This window comes from Orussus abietinus, unplaced genomic scaffold (genome assembly GCF_000612105.2).
Source record: "Orussus abietinus isolate OABI.00-Male unplaced genomic scaffold, Oabi_2.0 scaffold8, whole genome shotgun sequence".
Classification (NCBI taxonomy): Eukaryota; Metazoa; Arthropoda; class Insecta; order Hymenoptera; family Orussidae; genus Orussus; species Orussus abietinus.
The window spans coordinates 71,667-92,465 of record NW_019395997.1 but is presented as its reverse complement, the minus strand read 5'-3'; the positions used below and the strand labels follow the sequence as shown (position 1 = coordinate 92,465).

Below are 20,799 nucleotides of genomic sequence, written 5' to 3'. Positions count from 1 at the left end.
GGGTAGTAACCTGAATACACAAGATAATGGAATTCAATTTATTCTAATCAAAGAGAAGTTTTCGGCAAAATAATAGGGTACATAAAGGATGGTAGGACTCTTTTAAAAATGTCCCAAAGTTAAAAGTACAAAGACATTTATTGTAAAGAGACTTTCAGCGAAAATAACGGCGACAATTTGTCAGATAAAACATAATTACTTGCGGTTACTCAATTTCGACGGAGTGTCACGCGGGCAAAAGAAAAGTGATGGACAAAAGATTAAAAAAAACTCGCAGCTGAAGATCGACAAAAGTTTGTCAAGGCAGTAACGAAGAACCATTTCAACATAAAATAAAGTAAATTCTTTCTGCGCAGTGTCAGTACGGACTCTGACCTCTTGTAACTCTAACCTTCCCATCTACGCTGTCGATTAAGTGAAAAATGCATGATGCGGTTCGTTTAACTCCTTACAATTAAAAATGCAAATTTATACAGGTGCGGGGCAATTCCCTTTACTTTTCAGCAGTAGCATCCTCAGACCCATCGATTTAGTTCATGGCAAGTTACTCTAAAATCTTCTTTGTTATATCCCTTGACACGTTCATTGTCTGATCATCCACCAGAACGATGTCAAATGCTTCCATATATGCAGGCAAACTTGCCTCCGCCTGTGAAAAAACGATGATAGTATCCGTTTGACAGTTTAGCATTTCAATTAATGTTTGCCAAATTATACTTTACATGATCATAAAGGAAGCCGATCCTTAAAATGGCTTCAAGATCTTTAACTCCATCTGCCATGTTGGCATCGCCTATGGAATCTCCCATCAGTAATACGTTTCCTCTTCCTTCGAGGATTTGAAAATACTCGCCATTTATTGCGTGTTCGTTTTTGTTGAAGACATGTATGAATCTGTCCTGTTGGAAGCCATTCAACTTCCTACCATCGTATTTAAGGAAGTTTGATATAACCTTGACGTTTTTAAATAAGACATCTTGGTCTTTGAGTACCGCTTCGACTACATCTCCCAGTCCCGCACTAAATACCAAGATAGGTACTTTAGCTTCGAACAGCTTCTCGAACAAATCCTTTGTACCATCTCTTAAAGCCGTTCCATACTTTTTAGCAACTTCGGCTAGTTCTTTTGAATCAAATTCGAATCCACATAATAACTTTTCAGCCGCTACCATCCATTCGTTCATTGCTTCGGTTTTATTGTTTACCGACAATTCTGGATCGATTTCAATGGGTCGATACTTCTTGTACAGTTTTTTTGACTCAACTGCATATGTTACCGGGAGCTGTGTACATTTTCCAAATATCCCTGTACAAATAATAACGGCATATTCTAATTTAATGCATCACCATTCAAAGTTCTATGAAAAATTTTCATTCGAGCCTTTAATCGCATTATACTCGTGCCCTTCCCATGACAAATTACTAACTTTTACTGCGTACCCTAACTAAACTTTCCAAAGTACTCACCAAATGAAGTCAAAACTGGTTTGCCATTTACGTGCTGTTTTGTACAAGTCAGATCGAAATCTGTAATAACCTTTTAAATGATAGATGAAAATACCACTTTCAAAATTAACGATCATTAAAAAGTTAAACCACGATTAATAAGTAACATTTGAACGTACTTGTAACTTGTCGGAGCCGGCTTCGATCATCCTGTTAATGGTACGAAGTACCTGGGCCTCATCTTTCATGTACACGTGGGGTAACTTCAAAACAGGAAACTAAAAAGTCACAATAATATAAGGCTTCCTCTCTTTAAATGTCCAAGCGTATGTAATACTAATGTGGCAAGATTGGGTAAATATAATACGTCATGTAATATACATGGTTTTCTACGCGTACCTTACAACGTATATACGTCCCTAATTTTTTACACGTGCGTGAAGTATATTACGCCCTTCTATTTTTAAATAGAAAATAATATATCCAGTTAAAAATTTGATATTAAACGGTGTTAAGTCAAAAGAATTTTGAACATAGGCGCCAAATTAACGTATTATTCAATAAAAATATTTACGTTTTTACGTATGTGCTAACATGTTTATAACCTTGCAGATGCCACATTGGAAACGTAATTTACTAGTTTCCTATGATTTTCTACGGTAAACTACGTGAATTATGTAATATACCACGAAAAGCTCGAGAAGCTCGAGAAGCTCGAAAAACTCGAAAGGCTCGGAAAACGTGAAATTATCCAACCCTGCTTATGCGGGAGAAAATTGACTTACGTCTTCGATGGATGCAGCACATTTCATGTTTCTTTACGGGGTGGTTTAAATTTCTTTTTCCAAAAAATCCGGTAACTGGACGCGACGTGCGCAAGAGACCGCGGCCCTTGAGCAAAAAAAAAAGAAAAAAAGATTTACTCCTTTTCCGCTTTTCCCTGTTGAATCTGGTTGAATCTGCCGCGGTCGCCCCGTTCGCTCGTCGTTGCTCGAATGACGTTGGTGACGGACGGCGTTGGGTGGCGTTGGGCAGAGTGGCAGGGGTGGTAGGGAAATCATGAATGGTGTACGCGTTTGGCCGCCAGTCATTTGCTCGATCAGCTCGAGTTACCGTATACACGCGGTGAGTCGCAGTGAGTCGAGAACAGTTGACAATAGATCGGTTACGTGCCTCGTTAGGAAGTATGCTCGCTGGGTCGGCGTCAGTACGGGGAACCGCGCATACGCCCCAAGTCAAAGCATATTTCGTTCTATGTAACATGAGCGCGCATCGCTGACCCTGTTTAAACTTAATGTTTGGTCTTCTTAGGATAAGAATTTTATCTGTGCCCACAGGAAGTTAGGCTAAATAATTTATAGATCATATAGCCAGAGATAAGTACCCAGCAATTAAAGTAAATTAAGATCCATTTTGCTTTATACAAATAATTTATTGAAATATGTAATCACTTAATTTAGATTTATTGAAATAATTAAATAACGGCACGAAGCTTCTCTACGATCGTCTTTGAAGACTTGGGATTACGTTCAATGATTTGTACCAGGGACTTCACCGCCTCGTTTGAACATAATTTTAAACATTTTGTAAGCATATCCTTGTTATATGTACCAACGGTGTCTACCCAATAGTTTTCCAGGTATTGCAAAAGTTCCTTAGAGAATTCTCTGTTGAGCAGTTCTTCGGGTTCTTCAAAATGTTCTTCGTGATTTAAGTGAAATCGTCTAAGACTTTCCGTATCGGTTGCCACGGCTATAAAATGTTTCAGAATTATAAATGAATGGAATTGAAGAAATATAGAAAATGCAAGCGTGCAAAAGTATAGAGACATAAAATGGAAATGGAAGATACCTGATTTAAGGATTAGTAATATCGATAGAATTACATGAACCAATAGAGGGGATACGATGGCACCCTTTTTCTGAAACCATAGACATATTTCGACGCAATCCGAAATGCAGAGAGCAGTCTCTTCTTCCATTGGAAACAGATTTTCAGAGTGTACGTAAGGTTCTAATATTTTTAGTAAGAGATTTAATCCATATTGTGAACTTTCATCCGGCTCATCTTTCTTAATAGCAAATTGATGGTCTTGCACTATACTGCGTAAAACGGCAAGCCAATTTCTTATCTTCCTCTGCTGACTTTGCAAGTAAAATCCTTGCTCCGAGATCACTTGAGCCGCCGATTCAAATAAAGCAGGTATTATTCCTTCGATGTTAACTAAGTTAAATAACAAGTTCGAGCCATTTGGCAATTTGATCGAGGAAATTGATTTCAGTAAATCTATAGCGGTGGTCAATAAGTTCTCTGAAAGAATTACAATCATTTACAAAATATCGTTAACGATGTAATTTTTTTATGTATCGAAGTACCGTTGGTAGAGCTTTGCAGGAGGAAAAGAAGTGCTTCCCCAAAGAATTGACATGCTCTTATATTCTCCAGCCATGCCGATTCGTCATTTCTCTGCACGTCCCAGGTAGCTGCTCTGACAATTCTAAGAACTTGAATCAAAGTCTCGGTATCGTCGGATGTCAACAGATCTAATATTGCCACGACAAGATTTTTCCGATTACCAACATCCCTCAATACCACCGGTTGGCAGCACATATTGCCAATGATCCCTAGAATGATTTCCTAATAACCGTAACTAATGTTTTGATGTCATTTTAAAACTGTAAAATATTCTTAAAGCATTAGCACTACAAACCGTTAATCTATTATTTTTGGATGACCGCAATACGTGTTCTGCTATATCCAGAAAGTTATTGTCTAATAAGAATGTAACGACATCCTCCTGAGCGGTCATATCCCATAAAGAACATAGCTCAATTTCTAGAGTATCCGTAAATTTTACGTCCTCTGCCTGGAAGAACGTATACGCTGTTATTAGATCACAACAGGCCTTGTTCTAATGAGATAGCTTACTTCAACGTCTAAAAAAATATTCCCCCCTGTAAATAAACCACCTTTGTTAACGATATGATGGTACGAAGTATCCAGGATGCACTATACATTGTATCTCCCACTGCGTCACCCTTCATAATTTTGCGCTCATTATCTTCTAAGTTTTCGGAACATAATACCACATTGCCATCCAAGCCATTGTTCTCCGCCTCGTCCTTTGGTTTTATCGTTTCTTCATCCATTGGACTACCGCGTTCCTCTTTTCTTAGTTCACGCCCAAATTTGATTACTTCTCTCTCTGCCGAGCCGCCCAGCTCGTCCATCTTGGTCCATCTTGCGTGATCTTGCGCAATCTTGCGCATATCTCGCATACGAGCGCAAGAGACTGAGAACGTCGAGGCTTTTGACGATGTACATATTTATGTATATATGTATCTCTGCCTTTGGATTGTGCTTACTCCATGGTAGCGACTTCGGTGCGCCAAAATGGCTTGAAAGTCGCGATAAAAGACCAATGCGAATTGCCCATATTTCGTTTCGTTCGGTCTCGTTTTCGAAGACGGCGCCACGCGTGAGGAACACGCCGTCTCCCTTCTCTTCCGAAACTGTCCGAAACAACCAATGGTCGTGACGTAATATCATGCGATGTTTACTCGTCTCTCCGATTGGTCGACGAAGGGATCTTTCGATCACTCGTAATTTTTGGTTACTGCATTTGACACATCTCCGCGAAGTGTTTACAGGAAAAGATTAATTTCATCAAGAAAGTGTTCGGAAAATAATGGCAGACTCGGCGAGCTGGAACGGTCCGGCTCAAGACGCCGCTTTCCCGAATTTCCCTGCCAATGACGGATTTAATTTAAGTGAGATGAGCGGCTTTGACGGTACGTACTATGCAGACGGCCTCTCGTTCCTTTCAATTTAACGTATTATATATAATTAGGACTGGTCGTATCGATGCGATGTTAGGCATTGATTAACAAGTAATATCGTTACGAGTCGTGAGAAGTGTATTCCGTCACCATGTTGTCACGAAACCCGTTAATCATATGTCAAATAGAAACTATGCCCAGGGGGGCACGTTTATTTTTTGTTTTAATTATAATTACTCATTGACCGCTATAAATTCCCCACATTACGTACGTCGTTTTGGTTCCCAAGTCTCTCGATTATAATATACATTTATATCGGCTCTGTTTAATCTAATATTAATAATAATTATTATTATTCATTGCTATATACAATTAAAATTAATATTTCTTTGAAATGCCATTAAAGAAATATCTAATAAAAGTAATAGTTGTAAAAGTTTCCTCAAATATTTTTGTTAAATACATGGCTTTGGAGATTACAGATTTACTGACAAGTTGCGAGACGGAACTCCTGAAGAATGAGAGTCTTTTTAGCGACGAAACGCTACTCTCCGAGCTGGAAAAGCCAATACCTATGGATGGTGACACTTTTGACTTTCTTAACATGGATGGAATCGAAGGACCCGATTACAAGGATCCTGGAATTTTGGAGCAACCAAGGACCGAAACTGAAATCTTGCCTCCGACGGATACGCAACAGCCGGCGGTAGTTGCTCTTAATCCGGTGTCGCCACAAAATAGGCCACAAAAGACAACCACGGCAGCTACGCCTATGGTCTTTAGTTCACAGTACACTTTGCATCAAAATATGAACTTTAACGTTCAGCCTCCGGTTGTAACTTTGGCACCGGTCACCCCCCAACATAGACAGCTCTTCCTACCTGCAAAACTTATTACGTCGGAGTCGGTGCCTTATTCGAGAAGCTCTCAAGCGACGACTTCTAATTCGAGTTCACCCCGGATACATACTCTCGTAAATGCAGGCAACGGAACTCTCTATGCTACAGGTGAATCCATGATTCCGCTACGTCATTCTTACTCTAGATTAATTCCACGTTCACAGGTTTAAACCATATGCTGCTACTAATGGACTAGCATTCCTTGCATCATGCGTTTGATCCGTTTCAGGAATTCCTGTAGTTTTGGATACAGAAAAAGTACAAATTAATCGTATCAATACGGGTACACACGTTTGCGTGCCGAAAGTACGAGAAGTTAAGCGCAGTGCTCACAATGCCATCGAAAGACGTTACAGGACCTCCATCAACGATAAAATCGTTGAATTAAAAAACATTATAGTAGGCGTGGATGCAAAACTTAACAAATCGGCAATCTTGCGCAAGACCATAGATTACATCAGGTAAAGCATACCTCATAATTTCTTCGGTCTTTAGAAATATTTTTCTTAATCGCAACGTTACGAAAATTGCCAAAGATTGGCAAATATTCTCTGGGAAGGTTCTCTCGATGAAACGAAATCAAATTGCGTGAACGATCGTTTCTCAGGTTTTTGCAGAACTCGAACGCGAAGTTAAAGGCAGAAAATATGTCGTTGAAAATGACTGCGCAAAGACACAATTTGCGAGAGCTTTTGGTGTGCGGGGAATTAACGCCACCTCGTTCCGACACCAGCGAGCCTTCGCTGTCACCAGCTCCGGCTCCACCGTCTCCACCGTCCCCGGCAGATTCCCTGCAGATCAAGGACGATCCGGACACTATGCACAACCTGCACTGCTCCTCCGTCACGGCGAACAGAGGGATGGGAGATCACACTCGTCTTACTCTGTGCGCCATTCTCTTCGTATGCTTGGCCTTCAATCCTCTCGGAGTACTCGTCAATAGCGTTGGCAGGTCCAGCTTCGATTACTCTGGCACGAGGTTGGACGGCAGAACGATCCTGACTTATCAAGGTAATCGAACGAGCTTCGCTCGAAGCCACCCCGATATAATTAAACCGCGCTCGAATTCCTCAGATCAAGCCGAGTCGGAGACCGGAGTCGGGGGGACGATTCTGCTCTGGGTCGCGAACATCGTTTTACTCTTCGGAGGTCTCTACAAGCTCCTGTCCCACGGAGAACCCGTGCTTTCGTCCAACGGCAAGGAGTTCCTGGAAGTGCGTCGCTGGAGGCGTCAGGCCGAGTTCAACATCTCGAGGCGGAATTACGAGCAAGCCCACGGCGACCTGAACCGCTGCCTGCGTTACTTCGGTCGAGCGATCCCTACCTCCAGGAGCGAGATCTACCTGGCCACTCTGTGGCAGGTGACGCGCCAGCTGCTCCACAAGCTCTGGCTGGGGAAGCTCGTGTTCTTCGCGAAGAGGCGCCTCGGGGAGCAGGCGGAGACCGTCGCCCTGGAGATGGCCATGGTCTATCGACACCTGCTCTGTCTTCGCCTGCCGCAAGGCTCGGACAGCGGCTCGCTCTTCCTCGCGCTCACCTCCGTCAACTGCGGGGAACTCGCCCGAGATTGCACCCCGAAGCCGATGCTGGCGGAATTCTACATAAACGCGGCCCTCTGCTTGAAGCGGTCCTTCCTCCCGTTCGTCCACAAGTACTACCTGGGAAAGGCGAGGAGCCTGTTGGCGTCCTGCTTCGTGCCGCCCAAGTTAAAGTGGATCACCACCGAGGAGGGAGGCAAGTTCCTCGTCTCCCAGAAGTGGCGATACGACGATCGAGTCGGCAGCAGCGAGTTCACCTCGCAGAGTAACAGGGCCGACTTGGTCTCGTACGCCGCCAGGGCGTACCGGGAGCACCTGATCGGACAGTGTTTGAGGCTACTCACGGGGACCGCCGGGGATTCGCCCGCCTCCATAGTTCTGGAACTGGCAAAGGGCGTCGTTACCTCCGCCACCGTGGACAGATGCTTTTCCAAGAACGACGACGCGACCGCCGATGGTAAGAATTCGAGCCACCGTCTGACCGCGTCGACTCACGGTCTTCCGTTGTCCCCTTTAGGATGCGAGGACGAGTTCGGTCTCTGGTGGGGCGCGGTTCTGGTAACGACGGCCAGCTGGAGGCTGGGAGAGATGGACGACTCCCTGTGGGACGTCGTGGAGAACAGGTTTCCCTACGACAAGGACGTCCAGCAGTGCCTCGGCACCGGCGACGGGAACCCCCTGCCGAAAGCCGTGCTCTGCGTATTGCAGGCTGCCCGGTGTCCCGCCAGGCACGCGTCCATGCGTCTCATCGACCAAGCGGGAACTCTCCTCGAGCAGTCCTTGGTTTATTATCACTGCAAGGAGCAATCGTCGCAAAATATTCTGGTATGGACGACCGTTCCGTAACATAGTTGCACGATCGACTCGACAACGATCCAGGGTCGAGTCTCCCGAGGGCCTAGGACTCGAGTTCCGGGTCCGTTACGAGGGTGCATTGTAGTTGCATTGCACGTAACGTGAACGGTGCAATTCTTCTACAGTGCAATTTTCGTGGCAGGACGTGGCAGCGTCGTTCGATTAAGTTTCAGGACTTCGTAAACAATACGTTTAATTTAATCCTTTGTGCACGAGCTCGTTCGCGTTAATCGGGGATCGATCGTTCGACTCCGGAATGTTGCGCTTAACCGGACGTTCCTCTCTTCAGTTAACGCAATTGTGGCTGTGCGATTGGATGCTCGAGATCCGCACGATGATGTGGGAAGATACGGACGCGGAGACGGGATGTCCAGCCTCCGGTGCCTCTCTGGCCGGCTTCCAGAGAGATTTGGCCTGTCTGAGACAATTGTGTCAACGAATTCCGGTAAGCGTCCGTTGCGGCACGGATCCATAGCCCCGATTAAAAAAAAAAAGAAAAGAAAAAAAAGCTCGACCTGTGAAATTCAACGTTTTCAGTCAGTACTGACGAGGGTGTTCCTGTACGAAGCGACGGCGCGCATGATGGCGGGAGCAACACCCGTCAAAACCCAGATTCTTTTGGATCGCAGCCTGCGTCACAGGAATTCGCGTTCGTCCATCATCTGCGGAAAGGATCGCTCGCAGGAACACTGCAACGGGGATCGAGAACACGCGGTCGCTTTGTGCCTGGCGTGCCGTCATTTGCCGACGCTTTTGCTGTCTTCGCCCGGCGAAAGGGCCGGCATGCTCGCCGAGGCCGCCAAGACCCTCGAAAGGATCGGAGACCGGAAACGCCTTCAGGAATGCTACGAGCTGATGCGAAAACTAGGGCCTACCATATCCGCTAATTAAACTTAACCGACCACGCTCCATCTCGAGACTTTCTTCTCGATTTCTCACCCTTCCCCATTGCCCATTCGCCAACGATTTTATCAAGTGAAGGTAACACCACGAATTTCGTATTGTTTTTCTTGAACGAAAAGAGGTTAATGCCGTATTACGAAACAATTGTATTTCCAGTAGATCAATGGTAACATAGATGTCTTGCTCACGATTTCACGCTAGAAGTCTCACCTTTCTGGGGTTAATGGGGTTCGCGACCGTTTACCGGCATTCCTGGCATTACCGTAATACCGTAATCCTGTACATTTTCATGAAACCCCGTTTAATAGCTAAACGAGCATTAAAGAAATATTGCATTCGCTCGTTGTATTCCTTACGTACGGCGTAAAAAAGAAAAAAAAAAAAAAAAAAAAAGACGAGGATTAACTTACGGGTTCGGATAATTTTTAACGCCGCTCGCGTTGAAACTGTCGGCATTATTTGACGAGGTTAATGGTTTTTATAACTTTTTGCCATCCGCTCGGTGATCGGGCCGTGAAAAGTGACTCGAGTTGCCGTAGGGTTGTCGGGTATAATTTCCTCGAGGGTTTCCATTTCAGGACCGAGCCGATGGCTTTCTCGAATCGATGCCTCGAGAGACACAGCAACGCCGAAGCGATTCCCTCCTGCTCGTCACTCGACCCTGTAGAAGAAAGAGATCCTACGTTATCCCCGCTCTTTCCGCCCCCCAAGTGGAAAGAAATAATCGTTATCGGTTTACCCTGGCCGGACTCGAGGAGGTCGCACAGTTGTTCGATAATATCGGCCACGCGTTTTTCGGCATCTTTCACGGGAAACGATCGCAAGATGTAACCTGGATGGAAAAGCGAGCGCCAAGTAGCTGGTAGAAGTAGCACCAAGAGAATCGCGATAATAGAGCGGGAATAGAAATATTGGCAGAAAATAAATATCTCGAGACTACGAAAAGGATACGATCGTTTAAAAATCTACACGAAAATGGATTTTGAACTCGCCAAACGGATGATCGCTTATCGTATACCATGCCGATACTTACCCAACAAACAAAAAGCGTCGTACATCGAAGGATGTTCCCTTGTGACTATCATTTGCAATAGACCTCCTCGAACGACGTTTTTATACGTCCAGTCGGTGCCTTCGTGTTTCGCGAGAAGGATCAACGCGGTATTCAACCCGTTACGGTACTCCTCTGTAAAAAGAAACGATCGCGGCGTTAAAAATACTCGGTACAAGAAAGTGGACCAATTCGTAACGTACCCTTAAGAGAACTCATCAATTCGACCAACATGTCGCTGGCCCGGTGTTTACTCGGCTCATATTTGTAATAGACCGAGATCATTCTCTTAAGCGGGGCGAGTTTTATCAGCTGCGATCCTTCTTGCGAGGTCATGATACTATAGACTATGCACTTTGGCAGTATTTCTGGAAATAGGTAAAACTCTTAGAGTTCCATTAACCGCATCTGGAGCAATTCGGGTATATATTTTACCTTTGCTAGTATCCGCCATAGGAAAAACTTCTGGCCAGGAAGTAAAAACCACGTACATGAGAGGAAGAGCCTTAACTCCGAGGCAGTACAGCGCATCGCAGCAGAGCATTCGTACTTTTTCTCGGTCCTTTTGTATCCGGCATAACACCGCGTACATTCGAGTTAACGACTCGACGACGACGAACTGTCCAACGAAAGAAACCAATTGAGAAAAGTACGTATCGACCGGTCGATATATGAGAAAAAGGAGAGTTACCATAGGAGTACAGTTAAGCCGAAAGATTTTGTACTCGATACCCATTTGTACCAGCTCGATTATCGGAAAGCGGGTGTTCTCAAGGGTGACCAGGAAAGCCACGATTCTCTGCTCGGTTTTTGTCATTAGCGGGGCCGGAGGTGTGTGCGTTCTGTCCAAAGGTTCCTCTTTCGGGCCTTCTTTGCACAGCACCTCTATGACGCTTCTGTAAGGAAGGAAAAGGGCACCGAATAGATGGGGGTCTCTAAATACTTTGAACGGTTGATACCGACTTTCCGATCACGCGTGGTTTGCAGGACCGGGACAGTTGGTGCACCACGTCCAGGAGGATCGCACTGGACCATTCGCTGTCCTCGAGGAGCCGGTTTAGCTGGAAGTTCGCGAACGTCTCTGAAATGAGAAGTAGGTAGGTAAGACGCGCGGTGTCTCCGCGGTTACGGTGTACTCTCGTTCCTCCTCACCTTTCGAAGTCAGCTTTTCGAGTTTAGCCTTCCTAGCCTGTTTAGCCTTTTTAGACTTGGTTTTCGTCCTTAAGGGGTCTAAGCGCTTTTGTATATTTTGCCGAAGTAATTCGATCGGTTCGTGCCGATCGTAATCCACTTTCAACGGCGAATTACTATTTCCTTTAGGCGTTTCGCCCTCGCGATCGATCCCTGCCTTCTCCTCTCTGGACGCGTTTATTTCGTGGCCGCTAGCTCGCGGGTCGCCTTTGTCGCGCGAGAAATCCTCTTCGAACGATTCCTCCTTACTCCCGACGTCCCTTTTCGATGTCGCGATGCTCGCGGAACTTCTCTCGAGTTTTACGTTAGTAAAATTCTTCTTCGCGATCGGTCGTGGAACGTCGTCTACCTCGAACGATCGAGATAATTTCGTGTTTTCCCGTGCCGTGCGTTTCCACTTACGTTCTTCGGATTTTTCTACAAATCCTACGGTGGAGCCGTTCGGAAGGGAATTCCGCGAGCGTTGGATCTCGCTTAGATCTTTAGATTTTTCATCCGCGCTTACGCCGCATCGATCCCGATTCCGATCCCGATTCCGATCCCGATTCCGATCCCGATTCCGATCCCGATTCCGATCCCAATCCTCGGGTAAGGAGGAACTCGTAGACTCGTCCTCGGAATTTTCGTTTTGGCCATCCTTGCCGTTCTTACCGTCAATATTCGTTTCCAAAGCCGAATAGTCATCGAACAAAGTGAAGAATTTCTTCCGTTTCGTTTCTAATTTCGTAACGTGATCAGTTTTTCCGCTTGCCTTAGAATTTCGTAAAGATTCCGTCGCTGCCACGGAAGAATTTTTTTCCGTGCCAACGACAAGTTGCACCTCGTCCGGAGTATAATCCGGTTGAAAGAGTTCTTCGGGTACGAGTTCTACATTTTTCGCCCAGCCACCGGAATGTACCTCCGTAATCGAAATCCCTTCATCGTCCGACGATAATCGAGAAACCTTTGAAGCCCGCCCCGCGTTCGTGAATTTCCCTCTATCTTTGCAACCCGTTGGTCCAATTTTCCCCGAACGATTCAGGGACTCCGGACTCCCGGTGGATCTTACGAAACGAATTCCTTTCACGGATTTCGCCGTTTCCTCGCTAATGAATCGTTCTTTAGCGAGGACGACATTGCCCTCGAAGCGCTCAGAATTCGTATCTATATCCATTATCAATTCGGAATCATCGGCGCTAATGTCGGTATCGCCGTCGCTGTTCGATGAATCGTCCGAATTTCCCTCGTCCCCGAGGCGCGAAACGAATAGAGAATTCTCGTCATCCTCTTCCCTGCGTTTTCTCTTCCTTCCGGACGTATCTTCGGAGATTTCCCTTGCACGGTCCCCATAGTCCCTCAAATTCTCGGGACTAAGGGGGTAATCGGCATTTAAGGACAATTCGCATTCACGCAAAGAGACCCCCTTCCCTGCATTCCCTTTTGCACCGTCGTCATTTCCCTGGCCAATTTCTTCGTTTTTCGATGCCCTCGGTCGTAATATTCGCTCCAAAGAGGGCAGTTTGTGAGCAAAATTGGAGAAACCTGGCCGCGACGTCACTTTCGGGGGTGAGATGGGACTACCCGCTTCGGGTTCCATCCGGACCGATGTCGTCGAAACCGAATCCACCGTTAATCCTTCCTTTTCCAACTCTTTCTCGTCATTTTGTAGATTATCTGAAAATCGGTTTCCCGGGTTCTCTTTATCATCCTCTCCGACCGGAGAACCAGGGCTACTACCTGAATTATCTATCTCTGTTTCGATAATTTCGTTTCCTTCCAATCTTGAATTATTCGTGGATTCAGAGGGTAGATCGACCGAGTGAATTCTCTCTGTCGGATGTTCCAACGGGTTAGCAGTTTCCGGTTTATCTCGCGTGTAATCCGTTTCTTTATAAATAGACTCATGGATTACGACGTTACATGTTCCTTCCAACTCGGAATCAAGGTTTTCCTTTAGACGAGGCCCTTCGCTTAAATCAGGAGATAAAGGACTCTGATTTGAAAAATCCTCAGCTATTCTAGGTTCGAAAGAAGCATCGTCTTCCCTCTTACACGCAGGGGCATCGTTTAAAAAGCCCGATGCTCCGTTATCGGTGCACGATGACGTTTGCACGTTGTCTTTTATGTCACATCGCGTCGGATCGTCGCAACATTTTTTTACGTCATCGTTTGTAAAAGGTAACTCTTGTTCATTGCACGTTGTTTCATCGATGAAACCATTTTCGTTCTCGGATGTCAAGTCTTCTTTGCTGGGCACTTCCATAATTTCAGGGTTCTCTTGGTGGAAGGAGGCGCAAGCCTTTGAAATATCTCTCCGTTCTTTCTGTTGTTTCACCAAGGTCCTACATTCCCTTTGTAATTTTACGTGACTGAAAGAATCGACGGATTGTTCGAGCGTGCACGAAGACTTCACAGGTTCCACGAACCAATTGTTCGATGCACAAACATTTGGAAAAGCTCTTAACTTTTTTTTCCGTTTCAGAGAAATACTTTTCAGATTACATTTCGAATTCCCTTTTCGTCTCCTTTTGCAGACTTTCAAAGCGCTTTGACGCCGCGTTCCAGTATCTAAGCCAGTTGCCTTCTTGAGCAAGTTGATCATTAAATCGGTCTGCAGTGATTCAAGTCCGTTCGAGTGACGCGTGGACGAAGTTGCATGATTACAGTGATTCTCAAAACCTTGATCATGGTTAAATTGTTTCTTCTTCATTTTGCGCTCTAAACTTTTGATTCGCTGTTGCAAGGCGTCGATAACGGAGGAATCTCTATTTTCTGAATTCCCCGATGAAGTGTCTGAACTATTTTTAATACTCTCCTCGGATTTAATTGTTCCATCATCTTTCGGCTTATTATCTAAATATTTTTCGAGTAAATTCTTCATTTCTTCTTGCAATACAGTTCTTACTTCTGTAGAAAGCATATCTTTCAAACGACTTTCTAAGTTAGAAGTCAAACCCTCCTTGAAATCTTTTACCGAATCCTTCATTGAATTAGGGGCTATGTCATCTTCCATCTTATTCGTTACATCTTCCGATTGTTCATTTTCAACTCTAGAAGTGAAAAGACTACCGATCGTAGTAATATCGTTTGAAGTACTACTTTGTCGTTTCTGTTGCTCTGCAAAAAAAATATATCATCGCTAATTCATGTTAATACCATATACGATAAAATAAGAAATGTTAGGTTTCCCTGTGTTATATAGAAAAATTTTCAACTTACTAGGTCGTGGAGGTGATAGAATTTGTTCGACAGGCAAAGGGCACATTGTCATAACCTTGTGGATTTTCTCAACTGCCGAAGATCCCAAATTATCTTCGCATTTAGCACAGAAAAGCGGATAAGGGTCATCCTTTATGGAATAAAATTCATCCGTTAGTACAGATTTGTTCACCTTCAAAGATTGATACATTTCGGTCAATGTACCTTTATCCACTAAACTCTTTGACTCTGCCACTGGTTTCACGGGCTCGTGCCCTAAAAATAAACAAGAAACACCATTAGAGGTATTGGGAATTTGTCTCACAAAGAAAAAAAACTAGATTTTATTACCATTGTTTACAGAATCTTTTTCACTTCCTTTAATAGTTTTATCATTATTCATTTTGTCCAGTTTCTTCTTTTCTGCACCATGACTCTTTCTTATGGACTTTATCTCTTTCTCCAAATCCTGAACTTTTGCTAGAAGGAAGTTATGAACATTTAATATTATTTTTGCCTTCTAATTAAATAGAATAAATGCTTTAATTTAAACATGTCAATTTTGTTTAGCACCCTAAGTTTGTCAATCTTCACCTACTTAAAAGGAGCGATTTTTCTAAGTCAGACTCCATACGTTGCTCGGAATGTTTCTCCTCGATATCTTCCAACTTGCATAATAATTGTTGCATGTGTCGTTGATCTCCAGCAATTTTTGACTCATGCTGAGATATCGTCTTCTTCATAGCCTCCAATTCTTTCTTATAATCTTCATTTTGCTAAATGAAATACAATAACTTAGAGTTAAATCAAACTAATTATCCTGATTTGTTTAACGATACGATACGATACGTACTATTTGAAGACCAATGACTTTTTTCAATACAAGATTATATTCTCGTTTAACTTTTGCATGCTCGTTCTTCAGTAACGTTAAATCCGCATTTAGGACTGCACATTCCTTTAACTTGTCATTGTATAGTTGTATTAAATCGCTGCAATTAATAAGAAAGTTATGTACTTTGTAAAAAAAATTAGGAAGGTGATAAGACTTACTGAGAACGACTCAATTTTTTCTTCAGAAGTAGAAAAATTTCTTTTAGCTTTTCTACTTTACGATTCTCATCCTGAAAATATAAAATGATCCGATTCGTTTATGCCAAGTGTTGACGATAACCTAAAGGTTGCATTAGACCGGTACTCGAGTAAAGATTACAAGCTTCGTTGTAGTCAACTTACATCGCAACTGGCTTCTCCGGGTAAAATATGAATATCGGTGTTTTCCATAGCACACAAGTGTGGTGATTGTTTTTCGTGGAGAATAATCCCAAATGAGACACGGACGAAACACAAGAATCAAAATAATTTTAATTTCCAATTAATCCATGCGAGCGCGTACATGTTAGAATAAACTGCCGAGTGCTGTACACTAAATAAAATATTGCACCTGTGTGCATGCAAGGACGATAAGCAGCAGCAACCACGTGATTGCGTTTACATGAGCGGTTTTCGTTTCAACGCAACTCGTTTGCAGGGTTAAGAAAGTACTCTGGGTAATTTACGTATGTAGCTTATTACCGTAGATTACTAGGTATTTTACGTCACGAGTTTTATACGACATATAATTTAACTGAAAACAAAACTGCATAGCTTAGTTCAGCCAGATTCACTGTTAGCTATGGTAAATTATTTATTTTAGGTAATGTATGTACATTCGATTGCGCGGGCACCCACCAGAAATGTGTTAGCCGCCCACATTCTCCACCGGGGGCAGCACAGGACGCGATCGCGCGACGCTGCCCGTGAGCAATCTCCCAACTCATCTCTGGTGTTTAACGTGGTTTAACGGGATCGATTGTTCGTTTCGGTTCGTTTTTCCAATTTTTCCGGTTTTTCCGAAACGGCAAGGTAAACGATCGTACGCGATTAGCTTCCGAAAGTTATGAAGGTCGTATCCGTTGTATTTCGCTCATGTGGCGCTTTCACGCGGTCAAAGGTGCAGAGGTGAAAGGGGCGTCCCGTTTGGATCGTGTGAGAGGCTAGAGGACGTCGGACCTAAGTTGGTGCGTTTTCACCCATTTCTTCCACCTGGCGATCGTATAAGGTCAAACCCGATTTGCCTGTGAACTGCTTTTTGTTTGACCCCCGTGGTACGTATCTTCCTGTTAATTATTGTAGCTCGTCGCACCTCTGATAGGACCCGCTGCATTCGCGTGACTAACTTTTCTCGGTACTTGGGTAAAAATTAGAATGACTTAAAGATTCGATATTTGGTTACAGGGTGAAGGAATATAATTAAAAAATCGTTGAATGTGCGTGCTATCGCTTAAGAGCATCGCAGGATGCTTAACGGAGACATTGGAAAAGTTTGCTTTTTCAGAATATATGTAACGCCGTTACAACATGCGTAATTTATGCAGAATATCTATGCAAATGGTAGAAACGTGACTGGAGGGGTGAGCACTCGTAAGGGAAGCAATCATGACGAGAAGAACTTATTGGACACGTAATTAAACTCTTCTTACTCAAAGGTGACGGATACCTGTAACAAAGTTTTCAAGGGCATCGTTCGATACGTTGCATCTTCCCTCGGTCTAATGCCTTTTGCGTCGAAGCGATATTTAAATAAGTCTTAATGCCGATGTAATAATTGTAGCTGCTTTTTGCAGGAAATTACTTATGGATATAAAAGGCAAAAATGGCTCGAAGCAGAAAGTTTGGTAACGATACATTGGACGTGATAAATAAAGGCTGTTTGGATTTATACAATGGAATAGCCTGTGGTCGTGTTACCATTTTAATTTTACTCGGTACGATAACGTTTGTTCTCGTTGCAACAAAGATCATTAAATACCATGGGCATAAACACTCGCAGATGCACCACTATACCATCTTTTATGTCTCAGCCGTACAATGCATCATTTGGTAAGTCATGTCATGCCCGTACGGAGCAAAAATTCTTTATCGAAGGAACTAACGTTACATATTTTTTTCATTTACACAGTGCCGCAGGCTTTGTACTAGGAACTAAGTACCCCCAAATAAATTTTGGTGCCAATTTCTTTAAGCTTCTTCAGTTTATTCTTATTTGCCACTTACACTGGTCGGTAGCTGCCAGGTCACGGCACAGAGACGACATCGTCCAACATGTCGTCAACCCGATACTCTGTCTCTATACTTTGTACTGTACAACCGTTGTGCTCATGGGAATGGTCGACGTTACCGGAACTTGGACGGAGTGCTTGCGTAAATTAATTACCGTTTTCCAAGTTATTTTACGTTTAACGATAAATATAAAACACCAGGAAACGATAACTTATAACATTTACAGGTCCGTATTGGTTAATGCTGTCGGGTGCAGATTTTATCTCCGTACAACTGTTTGCCATAGTTGCTCTCTTCCTGACGCACGGTAACAATCACCCAGCCATTTCGGCTCTAATGTTACCCGCGACTTCTTCTCAGGCGAGAGACCTCTGGCTCGTGACGGCAGTGTACGAGGTGTCGGCTGCCATATCGATTGTTTTCGATGCAGTAATGTCTCTTGGTAAGTAATACCATTGACGAGTTATCTAGAGCAAACGTTTGTCAAAATTACTTCTTCGCGAATGGACCTATCCATCGAAAGTAATTATTTTAGTGGGTAAAGAAGAAACAGGATGCAGCGCGATATACAACCATGACCAATTATACTATAGCTCGATGATAATAGTGGTCACGACGCTTAAGTACTTCTTGCCAACGTGGACGCTACTTGGCGTTTTTCAGCCCACGAGAGTTAAGTCTCGGCCATCCGAAGTCACTCTTACCTCTCATTACAACACGGTAAGCAGGCTCGACAGAATTTCCTTTTCATTAAAAACGACAGTACGAAAACTTTGCGTTGTCTTCTCAGGATGGGACGTGTCAAAATCACTACCGAAGAATGTTTTTCTCCCAAAACACCGGATTGTCGGCTGCGGCTCCATATCCAACAATGGCTTATGCAACGGACTCGCCTATTTATGGAAGTTACGGGGAATACTTTTACCCGGACAGTTCCCCGGACGCTTCGCCAACCATAGCTCAGTGCTGGAACGGCATGGAGGACAACGCGTACCATGGCTTTGAGAAGCACTTTATTAATATCGATCAGAAGAGGGATATTTTGGAAAACCAGTACAGAATAGAGCGTAATCGACAGAACCTGGAGCGAAGTCTGCGAATGGACCCAGGGCCCACGTTGGAGCGGGACGACGACGAGGAGGAGGAGGGAGTCGATGGCAAGACGGCATCAAAGAACGGCAACTTGACTACCATCAACGAGGAAGGTGGAATCACTCCGGAGAGTCCTCAGGAATAACAGCGCACAGCTTAACTAGTCTAAGTTATCCCGAACCTAGTCGAAGAAGTGCCTACTTGCGAATAATTGGTTAGACGCTCGATCGCGTTTCTCACATTTGTTCGCGTACTACGATGTACTTACGGGTACGATCTGTCGGGCACTATGGGTTGCAGAACCTACACGGAGGATGGCGAATCTCGATTGACGCGTCATGAGTTTGCGATAGTAATTGATTTTGAATTCGAATCCGGGGTTCGACGGTAAGGTGACCGACTCGTATGAAATATGAGATCATCGAAACACTGATACCGCGAAGCGTGATATTGACTATTTATTTAAGACTTAATGAAATTGGAAAGAAATGGATATATTTAATTTGACGAAAGGCTACCGGTAGTACGGTAGTACCAAGATCGTACTTTGGTAGAATACAGAGGCATCGCGTATCGTTCGTTAAGACTGCTTGTCTTTGAAAGAACGATCTCGACCTCCGATCCGATTGGTATCGTAAGATCGATATCCGAAAGTGGACCTCCTTCGGAGATCGAAGCATTTAATCGAGGAATGCGCGATAACGTATTTTGTACATGAATTATTAGAGCGCGATGGTAACCATCCTTCCAATGACTGTGATGCAAAGATACTTGCAAGGTCGTCTAACCATTAGGTGACTAATTACCGAAACCCAGGGTAGGTCGAGGGGCCCTAACTAACCGTGGGATCGAATAAAGTTAGGATTATCGTCGACACGCGAACAGCTGATCCAGGCTATTCCGCCGGTACTCCTTTCTAGATCCTTCTTCCATTCTCCCTCCTTACCTCCTTGGCAAGGTACTAAGCTATCATCGATTCCCTTCCTCGCCTCGATCCGAGGAATCGAAGGCAAACGCATCGTCCAGAGATGCTTAACGTAAATAACGAGTTTGGTATCGATACTCGCCGCGATCGCGCAGGGCTGCATTTTTCTGTGGAATGCCCGGGAAAAGAAAATTATTCTCCGTCTAGGTACCGTTTGTACGCAAGAACGAGTTTTAATAAACGTTTCTGCCATTGCCTATCGTCGACCGTTATCGCGCATCGGAACCTCCAGAGATAATGGTCTCTTTATCGCCATCGGACGAGGGAAACGTTGAAAACGTAAACGCAACGGAAGAATGCGCAAATTCTGCCGGCGACAAAACGATATGCCATCGATTTCCCCCCACAAGCGTTGCGAGACTTTGTTTTTCTCTCGCGGAACGGCGTAGTTCTCGTCGAAATTCGTCCACCCGATCGAAAACCGATCAAGAAACGGGTGAGATTTTTCCGACTTTTCCGTTTTCGGGTCGTACGAGTTCCCTCCACGACTTATAAACCGTAATCTTTCCACGAGGAATTCCCTCGCCGAAATAAAGAATTCGTTCCGATCGATGGCCGATGCGTCGGGGAATGTCTCGCCTCTTTACGAATAAAATAGATAAAATTTGTAGCGATCGTTAAAAACGGAAACAAATTTCCCCGAAGGTCGAATCCGTTGTCGCGATAAGCGCGATTAGAACGGGCAAGTCGGGGACGGCGGCATTAAATAAAAAAAGAATAGCCTTCGCTGCGACGAACGAAAATGGAAAAGGAAACGAGGCACGAAAGGCCAAAAGAAATG

The 20,799-nt window shown here is 44.2% G+C and overlaps 5 protein-coding genes across 10 annotated transcripts; 2 read left to right on the top strand and 3 right to left on the bottom strand.

The window, feature by feature from the left end:
- Positions 1-24: 24 nt before the first annotated feature.
- Positions 25-2,755, bottom strand: LOC105699391 (7-methylguanosine phosphate-specific 5'-nucleotidase). Its single transcript, XM_012424329.2, has 5 exons — positions 2,232-2,755; positions 1,626-1,724; positions 1,468-1,537; positions 723-1,306; positions 25-649 (listed from the first exon to the last, which is right to left on the bottom strand). The coding sequence occupies exons 1-5, from the start codon at positions 2,256-2,258 to the stop codon at positions 545-547; spliced, it is 885 nt and encodes a 294-aa protein (XP_012279752.1). The 5' UTR covers positions 2,259-2,755; the 3' UTR covers positions 25-544.
- Positions 2,756-2,857: 102 nt separating this feature from the next.
- LOC105699390 (protein saal1) lies at positions 2,858-4,906 on the bottom strand. Its single transcript, XM_012424327.2, has 5 exons — positions 4,416-4,906; positions 4,157-4,312; positions 3,822-4,083; positions 3,298-3,756; positions 2,858-3,198 (listed from the first exon to the last, which is right to left on the bottom strand). The coding sequence occupies exons 1-5, from the start codon at positions 4,722-4,724 to the stop codon at positions 2,921-2,923; spliced, it is 1,464 nt and encodes a 487-aa protein (XP_012279750.1). The 5' UTR covers positions 4,725-4,906; the 3' UTR covers positions 2,858-2,920.
- A 92-nt stretch (positions 4,907-4,998) lies between these two features.
- On the top strand, positions 4,999-9,610 carry LOC105699389 (sterol regulatory element-binding protein 2). Its single transcript, XM_012424326.2, has 8 exons — positions 4,999-5,237; positions 5,708-6,232; positions 6,354-6,585; positions 6,732-7,135; positions 7,199-8,119; positions 8,180-8,487; positions 8,807-8,962; positions 9,055-9,610. Exons 1-8 carry the CDS (start codon positions 5,135-5,137, stop codon positions 9,406-9,408), a joined length of 3,003 nt encoding a protein of 1,000 aa, XP_012279749.1. The 5' UTR covers positions 4,999-5,134; the 3' UTR covers positions 9,409-9,610.
- Positions 9,611-9,748: 138 nt separating this feature from the next.
- On the bottom strand, positions 9,749-16,334 carry LOC105699387. Of its 4 annotated transcripts, XM_012424321.2 has the most exons (15): positions 16,076-16,334; positions 15,893-15,963; positions 15,693-15,831; positions 15,438-15,615; positions 15,191-15,319; positions 14,861-15,115; positions 12,242-14,758; positions 11,624-12,205; positions 11,435-11,552; positions 11,163-11,367; positions 10,907-11,090; positions 10,675-10,839; positions 10,454-10,606; positions 10,160-10,252; positions 9,749-10,081 (listed from the first exon to the last, which is right to left on the bottom strand). In XM_012424321.2, exons 1-15 carry the CDS (start codon positions 16,121-16,123, stop codon positions 9,876-9,878), a joined length of 5,043 nt encoding a protein of 1,680 aa, XP_012279744.1. In that variant the 5' UTR covers positions 16,124-16,334; the 3' UTR covers positions 9,749-9,875. The 4 variants fall into 4 exon arrangements, with proteins under 4 accessions (XP_012279744.1, XP_012279743.1, XP_012279742.1 ...); XM_012424320.2 differs by having other exon boundaries at positions 10,907-11,367; XM_012424319.2 differs by having other exon boundaries at positions 9,749-10,252.
- Positions 16,335-16,662: 328 nt separating this feature from the next.
- On the top strand, positions 16,663-20,214 carry LOC105699332. 3 transcript variants are annotated; one of them, XM_012424224.1, is made up of 7 exons: positions 16,663-16,986; positions 17,217-17,342; positions 17,506-17,761; positions 17,841-18,082; positions 18,168-18,383; positions 18,477-18,661; positions 18,732-20,214. In XM_012424224.1, exons 3-7 carry the CDS (start codon positions 17,535-17,537, stop codon positions 19,176-19,178), a joined length of 1,317 nt encoding a protein of 438 aa, XP_012279647.1. In that variant the 5' UTR covers positions 16,663-16,986; positions 17,217-17,342; positions 17,506-17,534; the 3' UTR covers positions 19,179-20,214. The 3 variants fall into 3 exon arrangements, with proteins under 3 accessions (XP_012279647.1, XP_012279644.1, XP_012279645.1); XM_012424221.1 differs by having other exon boundaries at positions 17,117-17,342; XM_012424222.1 differs by having other exon boundaries at positions 17,117-17,367.
- Positions 20,215-20,799: the final 585 nt, after the last annotated feature.

What these genes read in the sequence shown, in the direction of transcription:
- LOC105699391 (XM_012424329.2), bottom strand. Translation starts at nt 2,258, where the DNA reads ATGAAATGTGCTGCATCCATCGAAGAC. An exon ending in ACCAGTTTTGACTTCATTTG is followed by an intron (nt 1,307 to 1,467) that starts GTGAGTACTTTG and finishes TTATTTGTACAG; the next exon opens with GGATATTTGGAAAATGTACA. An exon ending in TCGGCTTCCTTTATGATCAT is followed by an intron (nt 650 to 722) that starts GTAAAGTATAAT and finishes GTTTTTTCACAG; the next exon opens with GCGGAGGCAAGTTTGCCTGC.
- LOC105699390 (XM_012424327.2), bottom strand. Translation starts at nt 4,724, where the DNA reads ATGCGAGATATGCGCAAGATTGCGCAAGATCACGCAAGATGGACCAAG. An exon ending in CCAAAAATAATAGATTAACG is followed by an intron (nt 4,084 to 4,156) that starts GTTTGTAGTGCT and finishes TACGGTTATTAG; the next exon opens with GAAATCATTCTAGGGATCAT. An exon ending in CCTGCAAAGCTCTACCAACG is followed by an intron (nt 3,757 to 3,821) that starts GTACTTCGATAC and finishes TAATTCTTTCAG; the next exon opens with AGAACTTATTGACCACCGCT.
- LOC105699389 (XM_012424326.2), top strand. Translation starts at nt 5,135, where the DNA reads ATGGCAGACTCGGCGAGCTGGAACGGTCCGGCTCAAGACGCCGCTTTC. An exon ending in AAGACCATAGATTACATCAG is followed by an intron (nt 6,586 to 6,731) that starts GTAAAGCATACC and finishes ATCGTTTCTCAG; the next exon opens with GTTTTTGCAGAACTCGAACG. An exon ending in AATCGTCGCAAAATATTCTG is followed by an intron (nt 8,488 to 8,806) that starts GTATGGACGACC and finishes TCCTCTCTTCAG; the next exon opens with TTAACGCAATTGTGGCTGTG.
- LOC105699387 (XM_012424318.2), bottom strand. Translation starts at nt 16,123, where the DNA reads ATGGAAAACACCGATATTCATATTTTACCCGGAGAAGCCAGTTGCGAT. An exon ending in AAAAGATTCTGTAAACAATG is followed by an intron (nt 15,116 to 15,190) that starts GTAATAAAATCT and finishes GTTTATTTTTAG; the next exon opens with GGCACGAGCCCGTGAAACCA. An exon ending in CGACGCTTTTTGTTTGTTGG is followed by an intron (nt 10,253 to 10,453) that starts GTAAGTATCGGC and finishes TTTTCCATCCAG; the next exon opens with GTTACATCTTGCGATCGTTT.
- LOC105699332 (XM_012424224.1), top strand. Translation starts at nt 17,535, where the DNA reads ATGGCTCGAAGCAGAAAGTTTGGTAACGATACATTGGACGTGATAAAT. An exon ending in CGATGCAGTAATGTCTCTTG is followed by an intron (nt 18,384 to 18,476) that starts GTAAGTAATACC and finishes TAATTATTTTAG; the next exon opens with TGGGTAAAGAAGAAACAGGA. An exon ending in TTACCTCTCATTACAACACG is followed by an intron (nt 18,662 to 18,731) that starts GTAAGCAGGCTC and finishes TTGTCTTCTCAG; the next exon opens with GATGGGACGTGTCAAAATCA.